General features: G+C 36.0%; 1 protein-coding gene across 1 annotated transcript in view; it reads right to left on the bottom strand.

The window, feature by feature from the left end:
• Nucleotides 1–26586, bottom strand: part of LOC150077546 (leucine-rich repeat-containing protein 42-like) — a 106764-nt gene that overhangs the window by 43718 nt on the left and 36460 nt on the right. Inside the window, exons 2-3 of the mRNA XM_090385938.1 lie at nt 4923–5041; nt 2061–2149 (exon numbers count right to left, since the gene is read on the bottom strand). Coding sequence (XP_090242064.1) covers nt 2061–2149; nt 4923–5041 — 208 coding nt within the window. The remainder of the gene's footprint in view (nt 1–2060; nt 2150–4922; nt 5042–26586) is intronic.

The following is a 26586-nucleotide window of genomic DNA, read 5'->3' as shown; positions in this document are numbered from 1 at the left end:
TGAGTTTATAGTGTCAGACTTGTGAATTCACAAGTCTGATGTTATAAATATACGAGTCTTTTTTTTTTTTTTTGGATTTTTATCTGATGAAGCGGGCATGTGATTTCAGTTTCTTATAATTTATGAGATTAGCAGTGGTTGGGTATTTTGAAACTGATTCCAGGTTCTGTTCTTTTCTTTCTTTGCAGTATCACAATCCACCGTTCCACCAATAGTACATGTGACTATTTTATTTGAAGTTTGTGATACAGCTGTAGCAGCGGTTATTAATATTTGTTTTGAAATGTGTTCAGTGACATTATTTACAGTTTGAAGCTGAATAATTTGATCACCTATTAGAATATTGAAGCTAAATTTGATCCGGTCTGCTTTAGAGAATTTCCATTTAGTTTGGTTGTTTAACAGCAAGAATCTCACTATGGCAAGTTTACAAATTATAGAGTAATGTTCACTGTTTAATGATTATTTAAAACCGTCCACGCAATGTTTGAAAACAATATAGGAGAGCATATCAACAGATCAATGGCTGCATCATGCAGAAAAATAAACATGGATGTGGGAGCCTGTGTTTGGAAGCAAGATTGTGTTTGTCAAGGAATGACTCTATCATATGGTCATGTGTGTCTAGTGAGATCTCCTTAATGGATGATGTCCATTAAAGTAACCTAGCAGCCAAAAAGGAATTGGAAGTTGCAAGACAAGACAATCTACTTCAGCCAGTGGAGCATGGCTGATTCGGTTTGATATATATCGATACTAGAGTGAGAGTTATTCCAATGGCAAACCATAGTGCAACTGCTTCAAAGGTAGTTTAATAATATGGCTACTCCACCATGTGTAATATGAGTGGTGGTCGTGGTTCTATCTTTCCTGTAGAGTATGTAGTTTTTAGTGGATGGGTGGTTGCATAGTTTACATATAATGAAATCAACAAACTATTTTTTTTATTTGACATGGCATGGTTTCATTTGTGTGATTGTATAAACAGTAAAAATAATCAACTCTGTAAATCCCCACACCCTTTTTTAAGAACCTCTGTACCCAGTTCAGAGTGTGTTATGCCATGCTGTGTCGAGAAACCATTTTGTTGGGGTAATGTTTTTCGGTGAAACAATAAATGTTGAATAATATCAGTCACACAATTTGTTGCTTTTCTTGACAGAAGATGAAAAATACTGCTAGTTCCACAAAGATGGTGGAACCAACAGTAATCATCAACAACAGCCAACTTGACTATGATCTGTTGAAAGAATTTTCTGGTCAATGTGTTATTTCAAAAGGATTATGGTACCAAAATCCCCCAACTGTTTACCTTTCCTACCCCTACCCTGGATCATTTTTTGTGAGGAACATTAAAAGAAAAAATGTATACCAATAATGCAAATGACAGAGCAACTTAAGTCAGTATCCAAATAACACTTTGGTAAGCAGCATGCAGTATAATAAATGAAGCAGATTTGTGTTTGCATGTGCAAGTTGAACATTTACAACACTTATTGTGATTAATGTATACTCATATAAAAGCTTTATTAAAAAATAACTCATTTCAATTTTTCATATTTGCATTATTCTCTTGCATGTAGGTTTAATTTTAAATGGATAATCCTGTATAATATAACCTGAATATTATATATTAATAGAAGTCTACACTTTTATACATTTTTTTATTAATGTAGGTCCACATAAACTGACATTACAATTATGAATATACCATTAGTTCTATTTATAAATTTTTGGTTCCATTCATTATGTAAAAAAAAGTATGACATTCCTTATGTAAACATTTTGTTTTACATCACAAGAAAATCAGATAGACCTGAATGCATATGTACATACACATACAGACAAAACTTAATTAATTAAATATGAAGTTATATAGGAACTCTGTCATTAGTAGAGATATATGTCTTTTCATACTCTCCATGTTGAGGGTTAGTTTTCCTCAAGTATAGGTGATTCAATCCTCAGAACTAACTGAATTACGTAAATATAACTTAAAACTGAAGATAACTTTAATCAATTTATTTTCCCCTAATTTCTAAGTTATAATTTTTACTTACTTCAATTTGGGTTCCAGTAAGATTAAGGAATGATAATTTGGTAAATTTTGAAAGCCATGGTAGAACTGTATCAGATAATTTAGGATTATCTAAAAAAAATAAATAAAATACTTATGAGTAAAAGTTAAGTAAACTTCATCATACAATTATTACATAACAGTACATGGCCAGGGCCATGCCAAGCCATCTTAGTACCTGAGGCAAGGATGAAAAATTGTGCCATACTGTTAATCACGGCAACGTTGGCAATTATATAATCTTTCTTTTCGCACCCCTTTCAGCTTTTAATCTGAGGCAAGAGCCTCATTCGCCTCACTCTCGGCACGGCTCTGAGTACATCAGTGAAAATTTTCACTATATTTGGAAAGTGGTGAAATCCAAATATGAGATGCTACTAAACACTACAAGTTCAGTTCCTGCTATGTACTCATTAGACACAGTGGCTTGTTCTTATGACCATCTGTACATCAGTTTTGTAGGTTAGGTTTTGGTTTCACTGCTAATATTTTAGCAGTAAGAAAATTTTGGTTTTAGTGAGTTTAGCAATTTTTGAAATAAATAAAATTGCAAATTAAGCCAAAAAAGTGGGAAATTTAGATCAAAGCCTGGCAGTAATGCTGAGGCCAAAAGTGTGCGAAAAATCACAATGATATACATAATGTGAACCACAAAAGAAAAAAATAAATAAATAATGAGAAATCTGTAGTAAGTTAATTGACTTTGAAAAAAAAAAAAAATAGATTTATCGTTGCTTATATTAAGAGCTCTAAGAAAATGATAATTAAATAAGATAAGGAAAAGAACTGCAAGTAAGTTTAAGAAAAAAAATTTTAAAGTTGGAAATAGCAATATTATAGTCATTGCATATGATAGCAATTCTAACACACTGGGGTGTTAGAATTGCACAATTTTTCTAATAACACACTGGAGTGTTAGAAATAACAATTTTTGTGTTATTTCTAGAGTGGACACTATTAGAAAATTAGAGTGAACACTATTAGAAAAACTGGAAAACCAATGGGCAAAATTAATAACTTCAAAGTTCAAAGAGTTTTTTTATTGTACAAGTTAAGGTCCAAATAATTAATGGTGTTATTTCAGCAATTAGTTTTTTCTAGAGTAAGTTCACAAGGATACAAATGGCCAAAATCCTTAATAAAGTTAGGATAATCAATTATGCAAAGGTCATCGATATACCTAAATTAGCATTAGTTGAGACATATGATGCGAGAAAGCAAGCTTATAGAGCATCAGCCAAAAAAAAACCTCTTCCCATTTTGCCCATCCGGTCACTCAAAATATTTGTCTAGTTCAGCCTTAAATTTATTTAAGCTATCAACTTAAACAACAACAGATGGAAGTCTATTCCAGCAATCAACTACCTGGCTAAAGACAAACTTTGGCACATCTATTCTACAACTGTCTTTCCTCAATTTGAATCTATGCCCCCTCAGGTTCTTAGTCTCAGCAAGAGAAAGAATCCCATCAGCATTAGCTTGCTCAAACAATTCAAGGTCTTATACTAAATCAGATTGCCTCATAGGTGCCTATTCTCCAAATGCTGTAATTTTGCAGAACTTTAGCCTTTCCTGATAAGAGCACCCCTTTCTTCTCCTCACCTAGCTTATATCGGCCATAGGCTTCTGTGTCGCCTGATAATTTATATGCATCCCATGCATTTTTCTTCTCTGCCACAAGCCTCTTCACAATTCATCTGACATCCATTTAGGCATGAACCTTAACAGTATTTCTTAGTTGGCATGAAAAGCCAAGTAGCCTCCAAGATTATGTCCCTGAAGGCTTCCCATTTAGAATTCACCATTGGTAACATCATCAGTTGATCCCACGGTAAAGAATTTAAAAACTGTCTCTGACCACTGTAATCACCTTTATGAAAGCAAAAACCCTTCCTTTTACCCTTGATGGTAGTTACATCTTTAAGTAAATCCCACATCAGTACACTCTGATCAGTGTCACCTAGTGGTTCCATTATCTGCAAATTCTTAATGCATGAATAATCACTGCTGATAATTAGATAAAGAGTATTACTCCCTCTGGTTGCCCCTCAAACATGTTACTGTAGAAAACAATCCTCCAATAAATCCACAAAAGTCTTCTAGCATGTGAGTGACCAACCCACAAGTTCCAGTCGATATCTGGAAAGTTAAAATCCCCCATTGCAAGACATTTTAATTTACTGGCCCACTATTTCTCTGCACAACTGTTCTTTGTACTCATCAGAAGGATTAGGCCTATAACACACTCCTACTCTCATTTTCCCTTTCTCAGTGTTTATGTCACACCAAACAGACTCAACATTGCACTGTCCTCCCATCTAAACTGGATGCACTTCCTTAGATTTTGTGTGTTTCCTTAACTAACAGTATAACCCCTCCTCCCTTCCTACCCTGTCTATCCTTTCTGTACACATTGTACTCCCCAAATTCCAATTCTGCACTGCATAATTTATATCCATCCCATCATATATCTGTGTGACACCAGTGTCTCTGATATCACAACAATATCTGCATTTGATGTCTTGATCAGCACTCCAAATTCATCAAATTTATTCACTATACTTTTAGCATTGGTGTACATGCAATATACATGCGCCTGTTCTTACTCTTAGTTACCCTAACATACAGCCAATGTATTTACTTGATCCATGATGACTTCTAGCAGCTCTTGAATGTATCCCATCCCTGTAGAAGCAGTCTCTCCTATTAGCAAGCACAGACCACGCTGAAAAAAATTCTACCCCATAAATTCTATCTTAGTAAAAAAATTCTATCTTAGTAAATTTCTACTTATTTTATGCAAAAGTCATGTAAACAAAGAAGACAGTATTATACAATTTCTTACATGAAAGGTCTAATATCTCCAGATATATCGGTCCTCTGCCAAACATTCTAACAGGAAGAGTCAATTTCCGAATCCCATAGTCAGAGAGAGAATTGGCCATTAAATTTAATTTCTTTAGGCTTTATAAAATGTGAAAAAAAAAAAAAATTGAAATTTAGAGAATAAAACACAAGAAAATAGACATCTTTATTTCCTATAAAACAAAAATCAATATAATTTAAATAAATGTTGAAATTACACTTGATGACTGAGTAATTATTTACAATACTATGAAATAATTAATCTGAACAAAGTATTATGAAGCTGAGATGGACTTTGCAATCCATATGAAAAATGTGCTATATTGAAATGGAATATAACAATTATATTCCATTTCTACTTTGAAATTAATATAATACAGTTATATTATTTCATTTCTACTTGGAAATTAATATAATACGATTATATTCCATTTCTACTTGTAATAACATGTTCTTTGCATCTGTCTTTACTGAAGAAAGACCCTTCATGCTGAGAAGAGGTGGGGTCATATAAAATTAGTGATTTCAATAATTATAGATGACCGTTTATTAGAAAACTTTCTAACATAAAGGCACGTAAGGCTCCTGGAGTCAATGGTATATACCCAGAAATTTTGAGAACGGCTGCAAGGGAGTGTATTGAACCATTGAAATTAATTATGGGATCAGCTTTTGACTTGGGAGATATCCCTTTGGATTGGAGAAGTGCCAATGTATCACTAATACAGAACGACAGTTCTAAGAGCAAAGTTGGTAACTATATAATGGTAAGGAAAATTTTAGAGGAAATGATTAACAGTGCAATTCAGGGTCATTTTGATAAATAAATATGGCATTCTGAATAACAGAAAACATGGTTTTGTTAAGGGAAAATCATGATTAACTAACTTAGTATTGGAATCTGTGGATGTACAGAAAGGATAGAAAAAGTGGAGCAGAATGGTATTAAGGGTAAGTTGCTACAATGGATGAAATGGAAAGCAATGGATAGCAGGGAAAAGGAGGTGATTGTCCCTCTGTATAAGGCAATGGTCAGGCCACACCTTGAGTACTGTGTACAGGTCTGGAGGCCTCATTTTAGGAAGGATTTTGATTTGCTTGAGCGTGTACAGAGAAGGGCAACAAGATTGGTGAGGGGAATGAAGGGATCCTCTTACCAAGGGAGGCTTAAGTTCTGCAAATTGCAGTGGCTGGAAACTAGGTACCTGCGCGGTGATCTGATTGAGGTGTGTAAGGCCTTGAATGGGTTGCGCATGCTGAATTCTGATGGGTTCCTTCCACTTCTTCAGATTACGAACCTAAGGGGGCATAAATTCAAATTAAGAATAGACAGATGTAGAATAGATGTGCGGAAATTTGCCTTTAGCCAGTGGGTGGTTAATTGCTGGAACAAACTTCCATCTGTCGTTGTAGAAGTTGATAGGTTGAATAAATTTAAGGGGGAACTGGACAGGCATTTGGAGGGAATGGTGTGATTTTTTTTTTTTTTTTTTTTGGCTGATGCTGCATAAGCTCATACACTTGCTTTCTTGCATCACATGCCACTACTACTAGTACTACAGGACAGGAAGGGAGGAGGGATTATGCCAGTGGTTTTCAACCAGGGTGCCATGTAATTTGCGTTTAAGTTACTTAAACTTATTTTTTAAAATTTATATATTTATTTCATTATAAAAAGGTGTACAGTATCTTTTTTCATTTTGTGGTGATCTATAATTGATGTTTATTTAGTACCGCTCTATAAAGAAAAAAATTATTATTATATATTGCAATTTTGTTTACAGTTATATTATTGTAATAACTATCATATAACATTTTTTTAATATCAGATATATACTGTATATATACAGAGAGAGAGAGAGAGAATCAGATCAAACAGACAGAAAATTGAGTATGGGTGCCATAAAATAAAATAAATTACTTAGGAGTGCCATTATTAACAAAGGTCAAAAACCACCGGATTATGCTGTTAGTTAAGAAACACAAAATCTAAGGAAGTGCATCCAATTGATATTGGTGGACAATGCAATGCTGAGTCAGTATGGTGTGACATAAGCCTGGGAAAGGGAAAATGAGAGTAGGTGTACATTATAGGCCTAGTGAATCTGATGAGTATAATGAGCAATTGTGCAGAGAAATAGAGTGGACCAGTAAATCAGAATGTCTTATAATTGAGGATTTTAACTTTCCAGATATTGACTGGAACTTGTGGATTGGTCACTCACACACTAGCAACACTTTTCTGGATTTATTGGATGACTGTTTTCAACAGCAACATGTGCGAGAGGCAACCAGAGAGAGTAATACTCTTGATCTGATTATCAGAAGTGATTCTTCGTGCATTAAGAATCTGCAGATAAAGGAACTACTAGGTGGCAGTGATCAGAATGTACTATGTGGGATTTACTTAAGATGTAACTACCATCAGGGGTAAGGGGAAGGATTTTTGCTTTCATAAAGGTGAATACATTGGTCTCAGACAGTTTTTAAATTCTAAACAGTGGGATCAACTGATGATGTTACCAACGGTGAATTATAAATGGGAAGCCTTCAGGGATTTAATTAAGAAATATTCAAGATTTAGGCCTAAATGGATATCAGATGAATTAATGCACCTCATGGCAGAGAAGAAAAATGCATGGGATGCATATAAATTATCAGGAGACACAGAAACCTATGGCAGATATAAGCTAGTCTGTAATCAAGTCATAAAGGAGGCTAGGCAGGCGAAGGCAGATTACAAGAAATCTTTGGCAAAGGATGCAAAGAAAAACAGCAAAGACTTCATTACTTATATAAACTCTAAAAGGAAGGGGATGAATCAGATTGGTCCACTTGATATTAATGGTTTGACTGTAGATGATCATTCTCAGATAGCTGCCAAACTAAATGAGTATTTTGCATCTATATTCACACAAGGAGTTATTCAAGGAGGAGAGAGCCAGATGTTTATCAAACTCTAACAGGGAACTAAGTGATTTAGTAATAACTGCGAGCAAAGTGAGGGAAGAAATTGTTGAAGTTAAATCTAAGGAAGGCACCTGGGGTGGATGGGATCTATTCAGTCGTATTAAAGGAGGCAGCAAAGGAAGTAAGCAAACCCTTAGCCATAATTACGAAAGCTTCCTTGGACTCAGGGGAGGTCCCCATGGATTGGAGATGTGCAAATGTGTCCCCAATTCACAAAGGGGGGGATCAAAGGATGATACTGGTAATTATAGACCTGTTAGTCTAACTTGTTCCAGGGAAAATAATGGAGTCACTGGTTAAGGAAGCGATGCAGGATCATCTAGACAAGACTGCAGTTATAGTTCAGACACAGAATCACGCAAGGGGAAGTCTTATCTGACAAATTTAATTGGATACTATGATGTAGTCACAAAGGAATTGGATGCAAAGAATAATTTTGATATCATATACTTGGATTTTAGGAAAGCTTTTGATACTGTGGCACATCAAAGTCTACTGTACAAATTGGAGCAGTATGACATTAAGGGCAAGTTGCTACAATGTATAAAAGGATAGTTGAGTGGGAGTAGACAGAGAGTGGTGGTTATCAATGGGCACTGCTCTTCATGGACTAATGTTATTAGTGGAGTCCCCCAGGGTTCAGTGTTGGTCCCATTTTTGTTTTTGGTATTTATCAATGATATTGATGAAGGTATATCAGGGTTAATGTCTATGTTTGCAGATGATACAAAGGTTGGCAGGGTCTGCAACAGGATCTAGAAAAGTTGGGCAGACGGGCTGAAAAATGGCAACTGAAGTTTAATATTGACAAACACAAAGTACTGCATATGGGTAGCAGTGATCCCAGAGAAATATACCAACTGTGTGGTACTACACTTGGGTGGTAGAGGATGAAAAAGACCTAAGGGTAATTGTGAATTCAGATATGAAGTTGCCTGAGCAGTGCACACAGCTGCCAGAGCAGGTAATGGGGTCTTGTCAATGATATACCTGAATTTTGCTAGCAGGGATAAGGGGGTGATTGTCCCCTTGTATAAGGAAATGGTCAGGCGACACCTTGAGTAATATATACAGGTCTGGAGGCTTCATTTTAGGAAATGATGTAGCGCTGCTAGAAAGGGTACAGAGAAGGGAAACAAGATTGGTGAGTGGAACAAAGGGTTGGTGTTACCAAGAAAGGCTTAAGTTTTGCAAATTGCAGCTACTGGAGACTAAGCACCCAATTATACACTTAAATTAGATCATCTGTGAGGTGATCTAATTGAGGTGTATATAAGGCCTTGAATGGATTGAGCTAGCTCAATGCTAATGGAATTCTTCCTCTTGCTCAGATTACTCACTTGAAGGGGCATAAATTCAAATTAAGCAAAGACAATTGTAGAATAGATGTGCGGAAATTTGCCTTTAGCCAGTGGGCGGTTTATAGTTGGAACAAACTTCCATCTGTTGTAGTGGAGGTCAGCAACTTAAATAAGTTCAAGGCAGAACTAGACAAACATTTGAAACATTTAGAGTGAATGGATGGGTGAAATGGGAAGGGTGCTTTTTTTTTTTTTTTTTTTTTTTGGACTGCTGCTATACAAGCTTACTTTCTTGCATCATATGCCCTAGTAATGCTATGCGACTAGTAGGCTATTCTGACACAGATACTCATAAGCTGAATGTAGGGAATAATTTTGACATAGTTTATTTGGATTTTAGAAAAGCATTTGACTTAGTCCTTCATGAGTGGTTACTCTATAAGCTGGAACAAGTTGGGATTAGTGGAATATTTCTAAGATGGATTTCTGTATAGCTGCAGGGCAGAAGGCAGAGAGTTGTGATTAATGGATATTCTTTAGTTTGGTGTAAAGTCAGAAGTGGGGTTTCCCAAGCGTTGGTTCTTGGACTACTGTTGTTTCTGATTTTCATAAATGGCATTGACAATGGACTTGATGTCAAAATTAGCAGATGAAGTAAAGGTTAGTAGAGTAGAGTAGTTAATGATCAGTACCAAGTAGCACTCCTTCAGAATGACTTGAACAGGCTGCAAGAATGAACAAGAAAGTGGCAGCTCTTTTTTAATGCAGCAAAATGCTTACACTTGAGGAATAGCAACCTCAAAATAAATTATACACAAATTATACTGGTGGGGTTGAATTAAAAACAGTACAGGAAGAAAGAGATCTGGAGGTTATAATATGGGTAGATATGAAGTTTTCTGAACAGTGTAAACAGGCAGCTAGAAAAGTTGCCTGTCCCATCAATGATTTATATAAAATTATCCTGTAGAGATGTATGGAGGTCATAGTCTTACTGTATAAGTCAATGGTAAGACCTCATTTGGAATACCGTGTTCAAGTATGGAGACCTCATCTGAAAAAAGACACTGAGCTACTTGAAATAGGACAATAGGACAAAGACAACCCCGGGGCTCACATCTGGTGAGTATGGGCTTGGCACACCCAGGGTCCTGAGCTGGATATCATCATTCTTCCCTTTCTTGGTGATTCCCTTCTACTTTTGACTCTCTCTCTCTCTCTCTCTCTCTCTCAGGGCTACTCGGGAACTTTTTTTTTTCCTGGTGCAGCATAAGCCTCAGGCTTCCTTGCATCATATGGATAATAATAATAATAATAATAATAAGACAGGCAACATGAATGGTGAGATTATCAAAAGTGCAACCAAATGAGGAAAGACTCCAATTATGCAGGCTACAGAGTTTGGCAGCCAGGCACCTCAGAGGTGACCTGGTTGAGGTTTATAATGCTTTGAGAGGGTGGGTTAGTAAAATGAATGAAGAGGATTATAGAGAATTCCAGAACTCAGGGGCATAAATTCAAATTACAGGGAATGAGGTTTAGACTAGATTGTAGGAAGTTCTCTTTTAGCCAGTGAGTCATTGATTGTTGGAACAGGTTGCCTTTATAGGTAGTTAAGGCTGATGGTTTGAATAAATTCAAACGTCAACTGGATGGTTATGTATGTGAGGAGAGAAGCAAATAATTTGTATTTTCTTATCTACTTGTCATTTTTTTTTTTTTTTTTTTTTTAAGGCCAGTGCAGCAAAAGCCTGTGGCTTCCTTGCATGATTTGGATACAACTATTAATATTTACCCCTTCTACTTCTGTTTTCTGGAATAACTTTCCTTCACATGAATTTTCCAAAAATTACAATCAACAGAAATTCAAGACTAATGACAACAAGTATCGTTTCTATCTTTATAACCTGCAACCCATACAAGGTTGTAGGTTGAGAAGTACTACAGGTTGTAATATCTTTCTTGTTTGGAATTTTCATTAAAAAAAATCAGAACGAAGTATCATAATTTGCCCCCCAATTAAATTGTTATAACAAAATGGAATTACACGTTATTTTAAATTTTAAAGAAAGAAATGTTCATATAAGAAATTCTTAAATGGATCTTGCTAATTTAAGTTCCCACAATTCAGAAACCTCTGGATATTTTATAGGTATATTCAAGCAGCACTGGAAAAGTAAATGTGCAGTGAACATCCATTCAAAATGTGTTTATTCTAATAGTACATTAGCTCAAAACTAAATGAACATGTTTCTTTAGTGAGTAAATAATTCTTAGAAATAGCTTTTGTACCAATAAGTTAAAAACTTGTATCAATGTAATCCAAAAAAAAATAATAATAATAAATAATAACAATAAAAGTTCTTCATAGTAGGGGACTTGAAATAGTTGTTAAATGTTTTTGTTTTTTGTGAGTGATGTGTTAAAGAAAAGAAAAGAAAAGAAAAGAAAATAACAAAGAAAACAGTAAGTGCTTCAAATCACCTAATAAAGAAGGCATGGTCATCTGATATCTAGTAATGACAAATTTAAATGTTCTGTAATCCATGGGTTATTTATGAGTTACCATAATGAGGCATTTTGAACTATAAATCAACTGCTACAAAATCAATTTACAAAATTCATTACAAAATTGGGTAAAGGGAAGGGTTATTGCTTTCGTAAAGGCGACTATGATGGACTGAGACAGTATTTAAATTCTATACAGTGGGACCAACTGATGATGTTACCAACAGCAAATTCAAAATGGGAAGCATTCAAAGAACTTATCTTGGAAGCTACTAGGCTTTACATACCAACTAAGAAATATTGTTTAAGGTTTAGGCCTAAATGGATGTCAGATGAACTAATGAGACATATGGCAGAGAAGAAAAATGCATGGGATACATATAAATTAACACGTGACACAGAAGCCTATGATAGATACAAGTTGATCTGTAATCAAGTTACAGATCAACTTGTTAATTTGGTTTGATCTGTAACCAAGTTACAGATCAAACCAAAACATTTAAAAGGCCCATTCGATGATAGCTCCTTTGGAAGAGTTAAGAGTGGCATGACTGATTGGGATTCCACTTAAGAAGTTAACTTTAATAACTGCTTAAAATGTCTAAGTTATGTAGTCTATTAATAGATCTGATTGGAGTCATTTGACAATTTAGGTGGCCATGGTGCATTTTCGAAGCATTTTTGAATGTTGTTGGCTGACTGTGTCCTTTTTTAATCTATTCGCGAGAGATTAAAAAAGGAGAAGACTCTGTTCAATTTGGTGTAAGTCACTTGTTGGGAGCTCGATGGCTCTAATGGTAGATAGCCATCTATTATAAACTGTAACGATTATAATTGTTCAACATCTTTTGTTTCACCACATTTCCAAAAAAGAAAGTAATAATAGACTGATATGTTACAAGAAAACAATATTGTGTGTTTCTCGTGTATTGGAACTACTTATTTTTAATTTTAATTTATTCTTCTTATTACTATTATGTTACTGAATTTTTTGCCACATAGCAGGTCCATCACAAACAATCATACTTCCATGATAACTCAATCCCATTTCCATCTCTCTCTGACTCCAGCTCAGGACATCAGTCAGCCTCTATCAAATCAGCTGACATTTCAAGTTTCTTTCTTCCTCTCGACATTTGCCTATCACTTCTCCCACTAATTAATTCTCTTAAAACTCTCTCACCTGCACCCAGTTAATATAGATGAACAGTGCTCTGTTGAGTCAGTTTGGTGTGAGATAAGCACTGCAAAAGGAAAAATAAGAGTAGGAGTGTGTTATAGGCCTAATGACTTGAATGAGTACAATGAACAATTGTACAGAGAAATAGAGTGGGCCAGTAAATCAGAATGTCTTATAATGGGGGATTTTAACTTCCCAGATATTGACTGGAACTTGTGGATTGGTCACTCACACACTAGTCAGACTTTTGTGGATTTATTGGATGATTGTTTTCTGCAGCAGCATGTTCGAGAGGCAACCAGAGAAAGTAACACTCTTGATCTGGTTATCAGCAGTGATCATTCGTGTATTAAGAATTTGCAGATAAAGGAACCACTAGGTGGCAGTGATCACAGTGTGCTGAAGTGGGATTTACTCAAAGAGGTAACTACCGTCAGGGGTAAAGGAAAGGGTTTTTGCTTCCGTAAAGGGGAGTACAGTGGTCTCAGACAGTTTTTAAATTCTGTACAGTGGGATCAACTGACGATGTTACAAACAGTACATTCTAAGTGGGAAGCATTCAAAGAATTAATCGTGGAAGCTACTAGACTTTATATACCGATTAAGAAATATCGTTCAAGGTTTAGGCCTAAATGGTTATCAAATGAACTAATGAGACTCGTGACAGAGAAGAAAAATGCATGGGATGCATATAAATTATCAGGTGACGCAGAAGCCTGTGGCAGATATAAGCTAGTCTGTAATCAGGTCACAAAGGAGGTTCGGCAGGCGAAGGCAGATTACGAGAAATCCTTGGCAAAAGATGCTAAGAAAAACAGCAAGGATTTCTTTACTTATATAAACTCTAAAAGGAAGGGGATGAATATGATTGGTCCACTTGACATCGATGGTTCGACTGTTGATGATCCTGCTCAGATAGCAAACAAACTGAATGAGTATTTTGCATCTACATTCACACGTGAGGAATTATTACAATTTGAAAATGGAAGAAGGTTATCAAATTGTAGCAGTGTGCTTAATGATTTTGTAATAACTGAGAGCAAAGTGGAGGAGAAATTGTTGAAGTTAAACATAAGAAAGGCACCTGGGGTGGATGGGATCTATCCAGTTATTTTAAAGGAGGCGGCAAAGCAACTAAGCAAACCCTTAGCCATAATTATGAGAGCATCCTTGGACTCAGGGGAGGTTCCCACGGACTGGAGATGTGCAAATGTGTCCCCAATTCACAAAGGTGGATCGAAGGGTGACACGAGTAATTACAGACCAGTTAGTTTAACTTCTGTTCCGGGTAAAATAATGGAGTCGCTGGTTAAAGATGCATTGCAGGATCATCTAGACAAGACTGCAGCAATAATTCAAACACAGCATGGGTTTGTTAAGGGAAAGTCTTGTCTGACAAATTTGATTGCTTATTATGATGTGGTCACAAAGGAACTGGATGCAAAAAATAATTTTGATATCATATACAGTAAACCCCCGCTATTCGCGGGGGTTACGTTCCTGAGAAATGCCGCGAATACCGAAAACGCGAATACTGAATTATGGCTCCCATAGTAATAAAGGGGTTCCGTTCCAAAGTATGAAATATATAAGAAAAACTAGTCTAAAGTTTTGTCTAATTATGTATTATATGTACCTTCATAATATGACTATGTACATAGACAGTACATAGTGAAATGCAAGCATAAGGCATAGAAATGAAAATAAGAAACAATTTAATATTAAATGTAATATTTATTAGAAATTTCAAACAAATCTTTCAAACCAGCGTCTTTGCTAGCTAAAAAACCTATCCCGCCAGTACTATCACCAGTTTCGCTAAAGCGTTGATAAGGAGTTTTGCGTTTTCACGAATGATGAGTGAATTTAACGGAATTTTATTTTGAGTTCGGTCTTCTATCCACAGATTTAAATCTTTTTCCATTTTTTCTAATTTAACATCACGAGTTACAGAGCAAATTTTTGAAGCAATTAGCGCGTTTTCACGGACACTACCGTGGATTTTTTGTTCCGATTTCTTGATTGATCGTACCGTTGACTCATTGATTTTATAATGTTTTGCCACTGAGGAGACACTTTCATCATTAGAAATTTTATCTAATAACTCAATTTTATTCGCTAATGTCATCACCTTCTTTCATATTTTCACATTTCTCTTGTTATTCGTAGTCATATTTTTGTAGGGGTTAGAAAGAATTTGTCCACAATAAAGTCACTTTCTTCCGTTAACACACTCGAAAAAGTCTGTTTTACACTACAAAACAGTAGATTTATCACTTTTTTAAGCATATCAATTTATAAATTGATAAATTTATTCAATTTATAAGCATATAAATTAAAAGCAAACGACGAAACCTTCCATAACAAGCGCATAACACATATTGAACAAGGATTAGCGAGAAACATTCACGCTCGCGATTTTGTCACCCCTCTCCCCCCACCCACTGAGCGCTGTTTTGACCGGGAAAGATAATTTTAGCCACTCCAATGTTTTTTTATGGCGGAAAATATTCACGGCGCTTTAAAATTCACATTTTTTAGGTTTCATTTTATATTAAATCGGCGATCGCGAATACGCGAAACCGCGAATAGCGGGGGTTTGCTGTACTTGGATTATTAAATCACACTCAAATCTTAAATCTTACATTCAACCTAAACTTAAACTAAAATTAAATTAAACCTAACTCTACCTCAAACCCGACTTAACTTCAGCTTAACTTAAAACTAAATTAAATTAGGAAACATCAACCATAAATTAAACTTATAACTTTAATTAAACAGTAACTCAAATCTAAGCTTAAACTTAAACCTAAACTACAACCTAAACTTAAACTCATCTATAACTTAAATTTAAACCTAAACCGAACCTACACTAATGTCAAAACCAGCTTCATAATTACTTAACTCAAACCCAAACTTGCCCACTAAATTAACTAACACTCAACTTAAACACACAACAGAACTTAAACTTTACTCAAACTTAACTTAACCCTAACCTAAAACTAAACACTAAACATTAACTTAAATTAACTAAAACACATTCAAACGATTTGATCTAAACTTCAACTTTAAACTTAACTTTAAACTTAAATTTTAATTAGATGAACTAAAAAAACGATTCTGCTGGCACACAATTAAGCTTAACGAACGGCGGACATAGGGGACACCCTGGAAACCGCCAGTAAACTACAAAAAAAATACTTTGACTTTGACTTGTACTTGGATTTCAGGAAAGCTTTTGACACTGTCGCGAATGGAAGACTACTGTACAAATTGGAGCAGAATGGTATTAAGGGTAAGTTGCTATAATGGATAAAAGGATGGTTAAGTGGGAGAAGACAGAGGGTGGTAATCAATGGGTGCTGCTCTTCGTGGACTAATGTTATTAGTGGAGTCCCACAGGGTTCGGTGTTAGGTCCACTGTTGTTTTGTGTATTTATCAATGATATTGATGAAGGTATATCAGGCTTAATGTCGAAGTTTGCAGATGACACAAAGGTTGGCAGGGTTGTTAATGACAGTAATGGCAGTGTGCTACTGCAACAGGATCTAGATAATTTGGGCAGATGGGCTAAGAAGTGGCAACTGAAGTTCAACCTTGACAAATGCAAAGTACTGCATATGGGTAGAAGTAACCCCAGAGAAACGTACCAACTGTGTGGTACTACACTTAAGGTGGTAGAAAATGAAAAAGACCTGGCAGTAATTGTGCAGTCAGATATGAAGTTTTCTGAGCAGTGCAGACAGGCTGCTAGGGCGGGTCATGGGGTTTTGTCAATGATATATAGGAATTTTGCTAGCAGGGAAAAGGAGGTGATTGTCCCTCTGTATAAGGCAATGGTCAGGCCACGCCTTGAGTACTGCGTACAGGTCTGGAGGCCTCATTTTAGGAAGGATGTAGATTTGCTTGAGCGTGTACAGAGAAGAGCAACACGATTGGTGAGGGGAATGAAGGGATTCTCTTACCAAGAGAGGCTTAAGTTCTGCAAATTGCAGCGGCTGAAGACTAGGCACCTGCGAGGTGATCTGATTGAGGTGTATAAGGCCTTGAATGGGTTGAGCACGCTGAATTCTGATGGGATCTTTCCACTTGTTCAGATTACCAACCTACGGGGACATAAGTTCAAATTAAGAAAGGACAGATGTAGAATAGATGTGCGGAAATTTGCCTTTAGCCAGCGGGTGGTTAATTGCTGGAACAAACTTCCATCTGTCGTTGTGGAAGTTGATAGGTTAAATAAATTTAAGGAGGAACTGGACAGGCATTTGGAGGGAATGGTGTGATTTTTTTTTTTTTTTTTTTTGGCTGATGCTGCATAAGCTCCTACACTTGCTTTCTTGCATGATGTGCCACTACTACTACTACTACTACTACCTCAGCCCACACCAAATACAATTGTCCTCTTTATCTTATAGTCTTTATCATACTTTCATTTTCTCATTTCTAACCCTATCTGTCCATTTCATCACTTCAAGCCTCCTTCAACGAGTTTAATAAAATCTTTTTAAAAAATTTGAAAATTTTTAAAAAGATTTCATATTAAATTAATCTTGCATATTATAACTGTGATATATGTAGTATTAACAAAATAATAATAATGCTGTCAGTAATGAAATTTAATGATGCTGTGTTGAACACATGCACACACAACAGAAACTGATTACTACCAACAAGAAAGATGAATGAACAATGCTGGATTTTGAAAAAAGCTAAGGAGAGTGTGCACAAATGCAATGATAAATGCCTAGACACAGAGTTATAAAGAGGGACCTTATTACCTTCAAAACTTTGAGTTAAATATGAAATAAATAAACTTCAGCATAAATAATTCCTAGAATTTAGCTTCTATCACCCCCTTATCAAAATCAAAAACCATGAAGAAGGAAGGTATCTAGTTTGTTTATTCCTTTGTGGAAATTTAAGAAAACAAGTTTTATAAGCAAAGAGCATTTTAAATAGTAGTACTACACATTAAATAAGTTAGTTAATGTAAGTTATATTTCGGGCACAAGAGCAAACAGTAATACAGTCGAACTTAGTTATAACGAGCATCAAGGGACCGAAAAAATTTCCTCGTTATAACCGTTACTCACTATATCAGTGATAGCTGAGATAAGGAAACCCCCGGGGCTGTTAGACAACGAACACTTTATATCAGTGATGAGTTAAATCTACCTCCTATTTTTTTAAATTCTCGAAAACTTGATAAAAAGATAGATTCAAAAAACAAAAGAAATATTAGAGAAAAAAATAATATAAGTATATATCTGCATATTATTTGTATTAATATGCTTGTATAAACTACAATACACTTAATACTAAACAATTATTTCTTTGTAATTAAAAACAATACTGTTTAATAATAAACATCATGTCAATAGTCTCTATTTATGAATCTTAAAATTGATGCTTGTTTTAAAAATTTCACTTTGATATTTCTTAAGTTTCCCATCTTAAAACACTGATCGCGTTAAAATTCTCATTACTTGCCTCAGTTCCTTCAAAAAAATTGACTAATGTGTTCATTGCACCTTGAGCTTGTGAGATTATCGGCACTGATTTTGATTCACTTCCACTTGTCATCATAGTCTTTATATCATCTTTGTTGAGCACAGCATCTACAATGTCACTCTCTGTAGGAAGACCACTAATTAATAAGTTGCCATCGACTCGTACAAATTCATCAATGTTATCTGTATTAAAACCTATAACGTTGTTACGTAGCAACCATTCGGATAATAGTAAGTTGTTTTCTTCATTTCCATCATCTTCATCTAAGATTGAAATTTCATTTGAATTTAATTTTGATTTCTTGAAGAAATCCGATATGGTTGTCGAAGTACCATTGTTCCATGCATTATTCAATAAATTTCCAATATCGATATAGACTCGGTAAGTTTCTGTTCTCTTTGACTGATCAGATGTAGAACTAGAAATCTTTTACAAAAACTTTCAAACTCTTGATTACAACTACATCCATTGGTTGTAAAATTGATGTTGCATTGTGAAGCAGAAACACCAGCTTAATGGTGGACAAATTTTCAATGTGGGGATGTGCAGGACAATTATCAACTAACAATAAATATTTTTCTTCTTTTTGAATAGCTCCTTATTCCAATCATTTATGTATTGCTGAAAAATATCCGAAGTCATCCAAGCTTTCCTGTTTGCAGTGTAATCCACAGGAAGTTTCCTTACATTTTTGAAACACCGAGGTTTTAACGATTTTTCGATAACAGTTTTTTTTTTTATCAGTTCCTGTCATATGAGCATCGTCAAGCAAGCCTTTGATTCTTTCCACAAACACATTTTTCCCCTTTGAATTTAAATGTATTGTCAGGTGTCAGATTATAAAAAAGTCCTGTTTTTTTGGCATTGCAGATATATGTCATTGAAATCTTTCCTGATTTCTGCTCAAACATGGTCAATCCATTCATTCATTATTGGATCTGTAGATTGAGATTCTCCACTAATTTTTGCATAAACGATGTTATGTCGGTTTTTAAATCGATCCAGACAACCGTTTTACATACAAAATCATCGCATCCAAATTTTTCAGTAAATTTTTCCGCTTGAGCCTTCAAGATCGGACCATCTATTGAAAATCCAGCACTTCTTTGTGTAGTGATCCATTGAAGCAATGCTTCATCAACACTTGTAATCTCGCACTTTCTAAATATTTTTTTTCGGTTATGTTCTTTTCCAGTGCTGATATGTAAACATCTTTATTCTTCCACAATGTTGATACACTTGAAGAGGCCAAAGAAAACTTTTCACACACTTCAACATTTTTTGCACCACGTTCCAATTCAAGAATAATTTTGACTTTTTCGCAAATCAAGAGACACTTTCTTTTGTTAGCAGACATGTTTCCAAAGGAAGGGTTTGTTTCTAACTGATTTTACTTTAAAATTATAGTAAAGTGATCTTCATACAAAATACTCAGAAGCCCAAAATGCATACAACGTTCTTATAGGTCCGGAAATGCATACAACGTTCTTAGAAGTCCAGAAATGATCACAGTGTGCTGAAGTGGGATTTACTCAAGGAGGTAACTACCATCAGAGGTAAAGGGAAGGATTTTTGCTTTCGTAAAGGCGACTACAATGGTCTGAGACAGTATTTAAATTCTATACAGTGGGACCAACTGATGATGTTGCCAACAGCAAATTCAAAATGGGAAGCATTCCAAGAACTTATCTTGGAAGCTACCAGGCTTTACATACCAACTAAGAAATATTGTTCAAGGTCAGGCCTAAATGGATGTCAGATGAACTAATGAGACATATGGCAGAGAAGAAAAATGCATGGGATACATACAAATTAATGGGTGAAATGGAAGCCTATCATATAGATATAAGCTGGTCTGTAACCAGGTCACAAAGCAAGATTAGGCAAGCAAAAGCAGATTATGAGAAATCCTTGGCAAAGGATGCAAAGGAAAGTAGAAAAGAGTTCTTTACCTATATAAACTCAACAAGGAAAGGGACGAATCAGATTGGTCCACTGGATATTGATGGTTCAACAGTTGAGGATCCTGCTCAGGTGGCTAACAAACTAAATGAGTATTTTGCATCTACATTCACACATGAGGAGTTATTCAGGAAGGGGAATGCCGTAGGTGAAGTAAACACTGGCAGTGAGCTAGATGTTTTGTAGTAACTGAGAGGAAAGTGAAGGAGAAATTGTTGAGGATAAACATAAAAAAGGCACCCGGAGTGGATCGGCTCTATCCAGTTATATTAAAGGAGGCAGCAAAGGAAGTAAGCAAACCCCTAGCCATAATTATGTAACCATAGACTGGAGATGTGCAAATGTAACCCCAATTCACAAAGGAGGATCAAAGGCTGACACAAGTAATTATAGACCTGTGAGTTTAACTTCTGTTCCAGGAAAATTAATGGAGGCACTGGTTAAAGAAGCACTGCAGGATCATCTAGACAAGAATTCAGTTATAGCTCAGACACAGCATGGTTTTGTTCAGGGAAGGTCTTGCCTGACCAAGTTGATTGGATACTATGATGTAGTCACAAAAGAACTGGATGCAGGGAATAACTTTGATATTATATATCTGGATCTTAGAATGGCTTTTGATACTGTTGCACATGGAAGACTGCTGCACGAATTGGAGCAGTATGGCATTGGCGGCAAATTGCTGCAAGGGATAAAGGGATGGTTGAGTGACAGAAGACAGAGAGTGGTAATCAATGGACACTGCTCAACGTGGACTAATGTTATTAGTGGAGTTCCTCAGGGTTCAGTGTTGGGTCCATTGTTGTTTTCTGTATTTATAAATGATACTCATGATGGTATATCAAGCTTAATGTCCAAGTTTGCTGACGATACAAAGGTTGGCAGAGTTGTTAAGGACACTACTGACGCTACAGGATCTGGAAAGGTTGAGCAGATGGGCTGAGAGGTGGCAAATGCAGTTTAACATTGACAAATGTAAAGTACTACATATGGGAAACAGTAACCCCAGAACAACGTATCAACTCTGTGGTACTACACTGACAGTGGTAGAGAATGAAAAGGACATGGAGGTAATTGTGCAGGCAGATATGAAGTTCTCTGAGCAGTGCAGAAGAGCTGCAAGAGTAGCTCATGGTGTCTTGTCAATGATATACAGGAATTTTTCTAGCAGGGATAGGGAGGTGATTATTCCCTTGCATAAGGCAATGGTCAGGCCACACCTTGAGTACTGTATACAGGTCTGGAGGCCTCATTTCAAGAAGGACGTAGAACTGCTGGAACGAGTACAGAGAAGGGCAACATGATTAGTGAATGGAACAAAGGGGTGCTCTTACGAAGAAAGGCTTAAGTTTTGCAAATTACAGAGTCTGGAGACTAGGCACCAGCGAGGTGATCTGATAGAGGTGTATAAGGTCTTGAATGGTTTGAGCATGCTCAATGCTGATGGGATTCTTCCTCTTGCTCAGAATAATCACCTGAGAGGGCATAAATTCAAACTGAGGATAGACAGATGTAGGATAGATGTGCGGAAATTTGCCTTTAGCCAGCGGGTGGTTGGCTGGTGGAACAGACTTCCATCACTTGTTGTGGAAGTTGATAGCCTAAACAAATTTAAGGCTCAGCTGGACAGGTATTTCGAATGAACGGAGTGGTGAAATCGGAGTGGTGTTTTTTTTTGTTTGTTTTTTTTTGGCTGATGCTCAATAAGCTTGCTTTCTTGCATCATATGCCTCTACTAATGCTAATGGTAGTAGTAGTAGTGGCACGTGATGCAATAAAGCATGTGTATGAGCTTATGCAGCATCAGCCAAAAAAAAAAAAAAAAAAATCACACCATTCCCTCCAAATGCCTGTCCAATTCCTCCTTAAATTTATTCAACCTATCAACTTCCACAACGACAGATGGAAGTTTGTTCCAGCAAATAACCACCCGCTGACTAAAGGCAAATTTCCGCACATCTATTCTACATCTATCTTTTCTTAATTTGAATTTATGCCCTCTTATGTTCGTAATCTGAACAAGTGGAAGGATCCCATCAGAATTCAGCGTGCTCAACCCATTCGAGGCCTTATACACCTCAATCAGATCACCACGCAGGTGCCTAGTCTCCAGCCACTGCAATTTGCAGAACTTAATTCATTCACCTTCATTCCCCTCATCAATCTTGTTGCCCTTCTCTGTACACACTCAAGTAAATCTACATCCTTCCTAAAATGAGGCCTCCAGACCTGTATGCAGTACTCAAGGCGTGGCCTGACCATTGCCTCATACAGAGGGATAATCACCTCCTTTTCCCTGCTAACAAAATTCCTATATTTCATTGACAAAACCCCATGACCTGACCTGGCAGCCTGTCTGCATTGCTCAGAAAACTTTATATCTGCCTGCACAATTACTCTCAGGTCTTTTTCATTTTCTACCGCCTTAAGTGTAGTACCACACAGTTGGTATGTTTCTCTGGGGTTACTTCTACCCATATGCAGTACTTTGCATTTGTCAAGGTTAAACTTCAGTTGCCACTTCTTAGCCCATGTGCCCAAATCATCTAGATCCTGTTGCAGTAGCACACTGCCATTACTGTCATTAACAACCCTGCCAACCTTTGTATCATCTGCAAACTTCGACATTAAGCCTGATATACCTTCATCAATATCATTGATAAATATACAAAACAACAGTGGACCCAACACCGAACCCTGTGGGACTCCACTAATAACATTAGTCCATGAAGAGCAGCACCCATTGATTACCACCCTCTGTCTTCTCCCACTTAACCATCCTTTTATCCATTGTAGCAACTTACCCTTAATACTATTCTGCTCCACTTTGTACAATAGTCTTCCATGCGCAACGGTGTCAAAAGCTTTCCTGAAATCCAAATATATGATATCAAAATTATTTTTTGCATCCAGTTCCTTTGTAACCACATCATAATATCCTATCAAATTTGTCAGACAAGACTTTCCCTTAACAAACCCATGCTATCTGAATTATTGCTGCAGTCTTGTCTAGATGATCATGCAATGCATTATTTTACCTGGAACAGAAGTTAAACTAACTGGTCTGTAATTACTCGTGTCACCCTTCGATCCCCCCTTTGTGAACTGGGGATACATTTGTACATCTCCAGTCCGTGGGAACCTCCCCTGAGTCCAAGGATGCTCTCATAATTATGGCTAAGGGTTTGCTTAGTTGCTTTGCCACCTCCTTTAATATAACTGGATAGATCCCATCCACCCCAGGTGCTTTTCTTATGTTTAACTTTGACAATTTCTCCTCCGCTTTGCTCTCAGTTATTACAAAATCATTAAGTATGCTGCTACAATTTGATAACCTTCTGCTATTTTCAAACCTTAATAATTGCTCATGTGTGAATGTAGAATGCAAAATACTCATTCAGTTTGTTTGTTATCTGAGCAAGATCATCGACAGTCGAACCATCGATGTCAAATGGACCAATCAGATTCATCCCCTTCCTTTATGGTTTATATAAGTAAAGAAATCCTTGCTGTTTTTCTTAGCATCTTTTGCCAAAGATTTCTCGTAATTTGTCTTCGCCTGCCTAACCTCCTTTGTGACCTGATTACAGACTAGCTTATATCTGCCATAGGCTTCTGAGTCGCTTGATAATTTATATGCATCCCATGCATTTTTCTTCCCTGTTACAAGTCTCATTAGTTCATTAGATAACCATTTAGGCCTAAACCTTGAACAATAATTCTTAATAGGTATGAAACTTTTAGTAGCATTCACAATTAATTCCTTGAATGCTTCCCAATTAGAATTTACTGTTTGGTAACATCATCAGTTTATCCCACTGTACAGAATTTAAAAACTTTCTGAGACCACTCTACTCACCTTTACAGAAGCAAAAACCCTTTCCTTTACCCCTGATGGTAATTATATCTTTAAGTAAATCCCACATCAGTACACTGTGATCACTGCCACCTAGTGGTTCCTTTATCTGCAAATTCTTAATATACGAATGATCACTGCTGATAAACAGATCAAGAGTATTGCTCTCTCTGGTTGCCTCTCGAACATGCTGCTGGAAAACAATTCCCAATTTAGGAGTCCCTAAATGCATATAAATTTCTTAGAAGTCCCATTTACAAAATTCTTAGAAGTCCCATAAATTTATGTTTCAGTGAATACAAGACAATCTGTAAATAGGGTAATGCAACAAACGCCAATGCACTATTGTCCCTGAAATAACAAGATCAAAAACCAGCAGCTAATGCAATGCGATGCAGGTGGTCATAAAAGCTAAGTTGCTGTTTTCATTTTTGTCTATTCCTGGAATTGGCTTTTTTTCAACTGCCTGAGTTACCAAAATTTGTTCGGTATATCTGTGTTGTATGTTCGTTATAACAGTGAGCGATTGTATGAGAATATGCATAAATTAAAATCATTATGGCTTTTTACTAGTTACAACCGTGATCTTGTTATTTCCGTGCTCGTTACAACCAAGTTCGACTGTAATTCGTGGTTTTTATTTTATTTCTTTCTGTTATCTTCTTTTATTTTTTTCTGTTATATTGAAATCTCTATCATATACTGTTATGTAACACCATACACAACAGTATACGATAAAGATTTCAAGATAACAGAACATAAATATTAAATTAATATACAATAATAAATAGATATCAATTATAAAAAGAGGGAAAGGGAAAAAAAAGAAAAAAAAAAAAGGAACCATTACAATAACAACAGTCCTGGAAACAGGGGTACTTCAGATAGCCCTTCTGAGCTGTCTCAGCTTTTGACAGACATAATTCAGTCCAATTTATAATATTTATTAGTCTATTAATGATAATGATCTTTCCCATACTGTTTTGGAAAGCATGAGCTTGAAGACATCCCTTATAAGGATTGCAGTCACTGAACAATTAAGCTGCATCTTCTTTAGCGATTCAGGTGAGGTATAGCTTCCTATCAGTATGTAGTAAAGGAGTTTAATATCAACCATGTTTCTACAACGTAATCAGAGACTGGAGATTAAAGTAGTCCAGCAGCAAGTAGTAGTACTTACTTCTATAAAAGCAAGTGGATTAGGTTGCAACTTAATCTGCTTGCTTTCTGTGAGGAACTCCTCTCTCAGGAATGCCTATATTAGAGAGCATTCTGTTTCATGATACCCTGTGACACTATCATTAAAGTAATCAATTAGCCATCCTTGAAAGGGCTGCAGGATGCCATATGAGCAAAGTTTGTTTTAGAACAGGTGCAGGCCAAACGACCTTTAACCTTTTTTGTTGCTGGCTAAAAATATTTTTATTTATAAGCAAGCACTTTTATATAATTGTGCATTGAAAAATAAATAAATAAAAAATAAGAAAATACATGGCCAGGAAGGAGATATAATAAAGTGAACATAAAAAAATATAATAACTTTAACATAATAAGCACATTTAGAAAATTTAATTCTAACATACTTTTTAATATTTAAATAAATAAAACATTGGCATTTCAAAATCTGGTGTTGTCAGGTTACAGATATTTACAAAATTGCTTCTAGGTGTTCATCTTTAAGCTGGTAACGAAATTTGTTTTTGAGGTAATTCAATTTGTCTTATAATGGGGGATTTGAACTTTCCAAATATTTAGCATTAGTAAAAAAAAAAAAAAAAAAAAACCCTTCCTGTTTCACCCATCCATTAATTCCAAACATTTGTCTAGTTCAGCCTTGAATTTATTTATGCTGTCAACTACAACGATAGATTGAAGTTTGTTCCAGCAATCAACCATTTGCCGGCTAAAGGCAAATTTCCACACTACTATTCTACAACTGCCTTTCCTCGATTTGAATTTGTGTCCCCTTAGGTGCAGATTCTGAGCAAGAGGGAGAATCCCCACAGCATTGAGCTTGCTCAAACCATTCAAGGCCTTATACACCTCAATCAATTCAATCGCAGGTGCCTAGTCTCCAGAACTGCAATTTGCAAAACTTAAGCCTTTCTTGGTAACAGCAAACCTATTTGTTTCAATTCGATAAAAAAGGATAACAATATTATACCCTTCTCTGTACTCATTCCAGCAGCTCTACATCTTTCCTAAAATGAAGACTCCAGACCTGTATGCAGTACTCAACATGTGGCTTGACCATTGCCTTATACAAGGAGGTAATAACCTCCTTATCAATGTTACCATTGACAAGACCTCCATGAGCTACTCTTGCAGCCTCAGAAAACTATACCTCACTGTACA

This window comes from Mastigoproctus giganteus, chromosome 12 (genome assembly GCF_048544385.1).
Source record: "Mastigoproctus giganteus isolate SK-2022 chromosome 12, ASM4854438v1, whole genome shotgun sequence".
NCBI classification, from domain to species: domain Eukaryota; kingdom Metazoa; phylum Arthropoda; class Arachnida; order Uropygi; family Thelyphonidae; genus Mastigoproctus; species Mastigoproctus giganteus.
The sequence above is the reverse complement of the archived record's forward strand: the minus strand, read 5'-3'. Positions and strand labels throughout refer to the sequence as shown.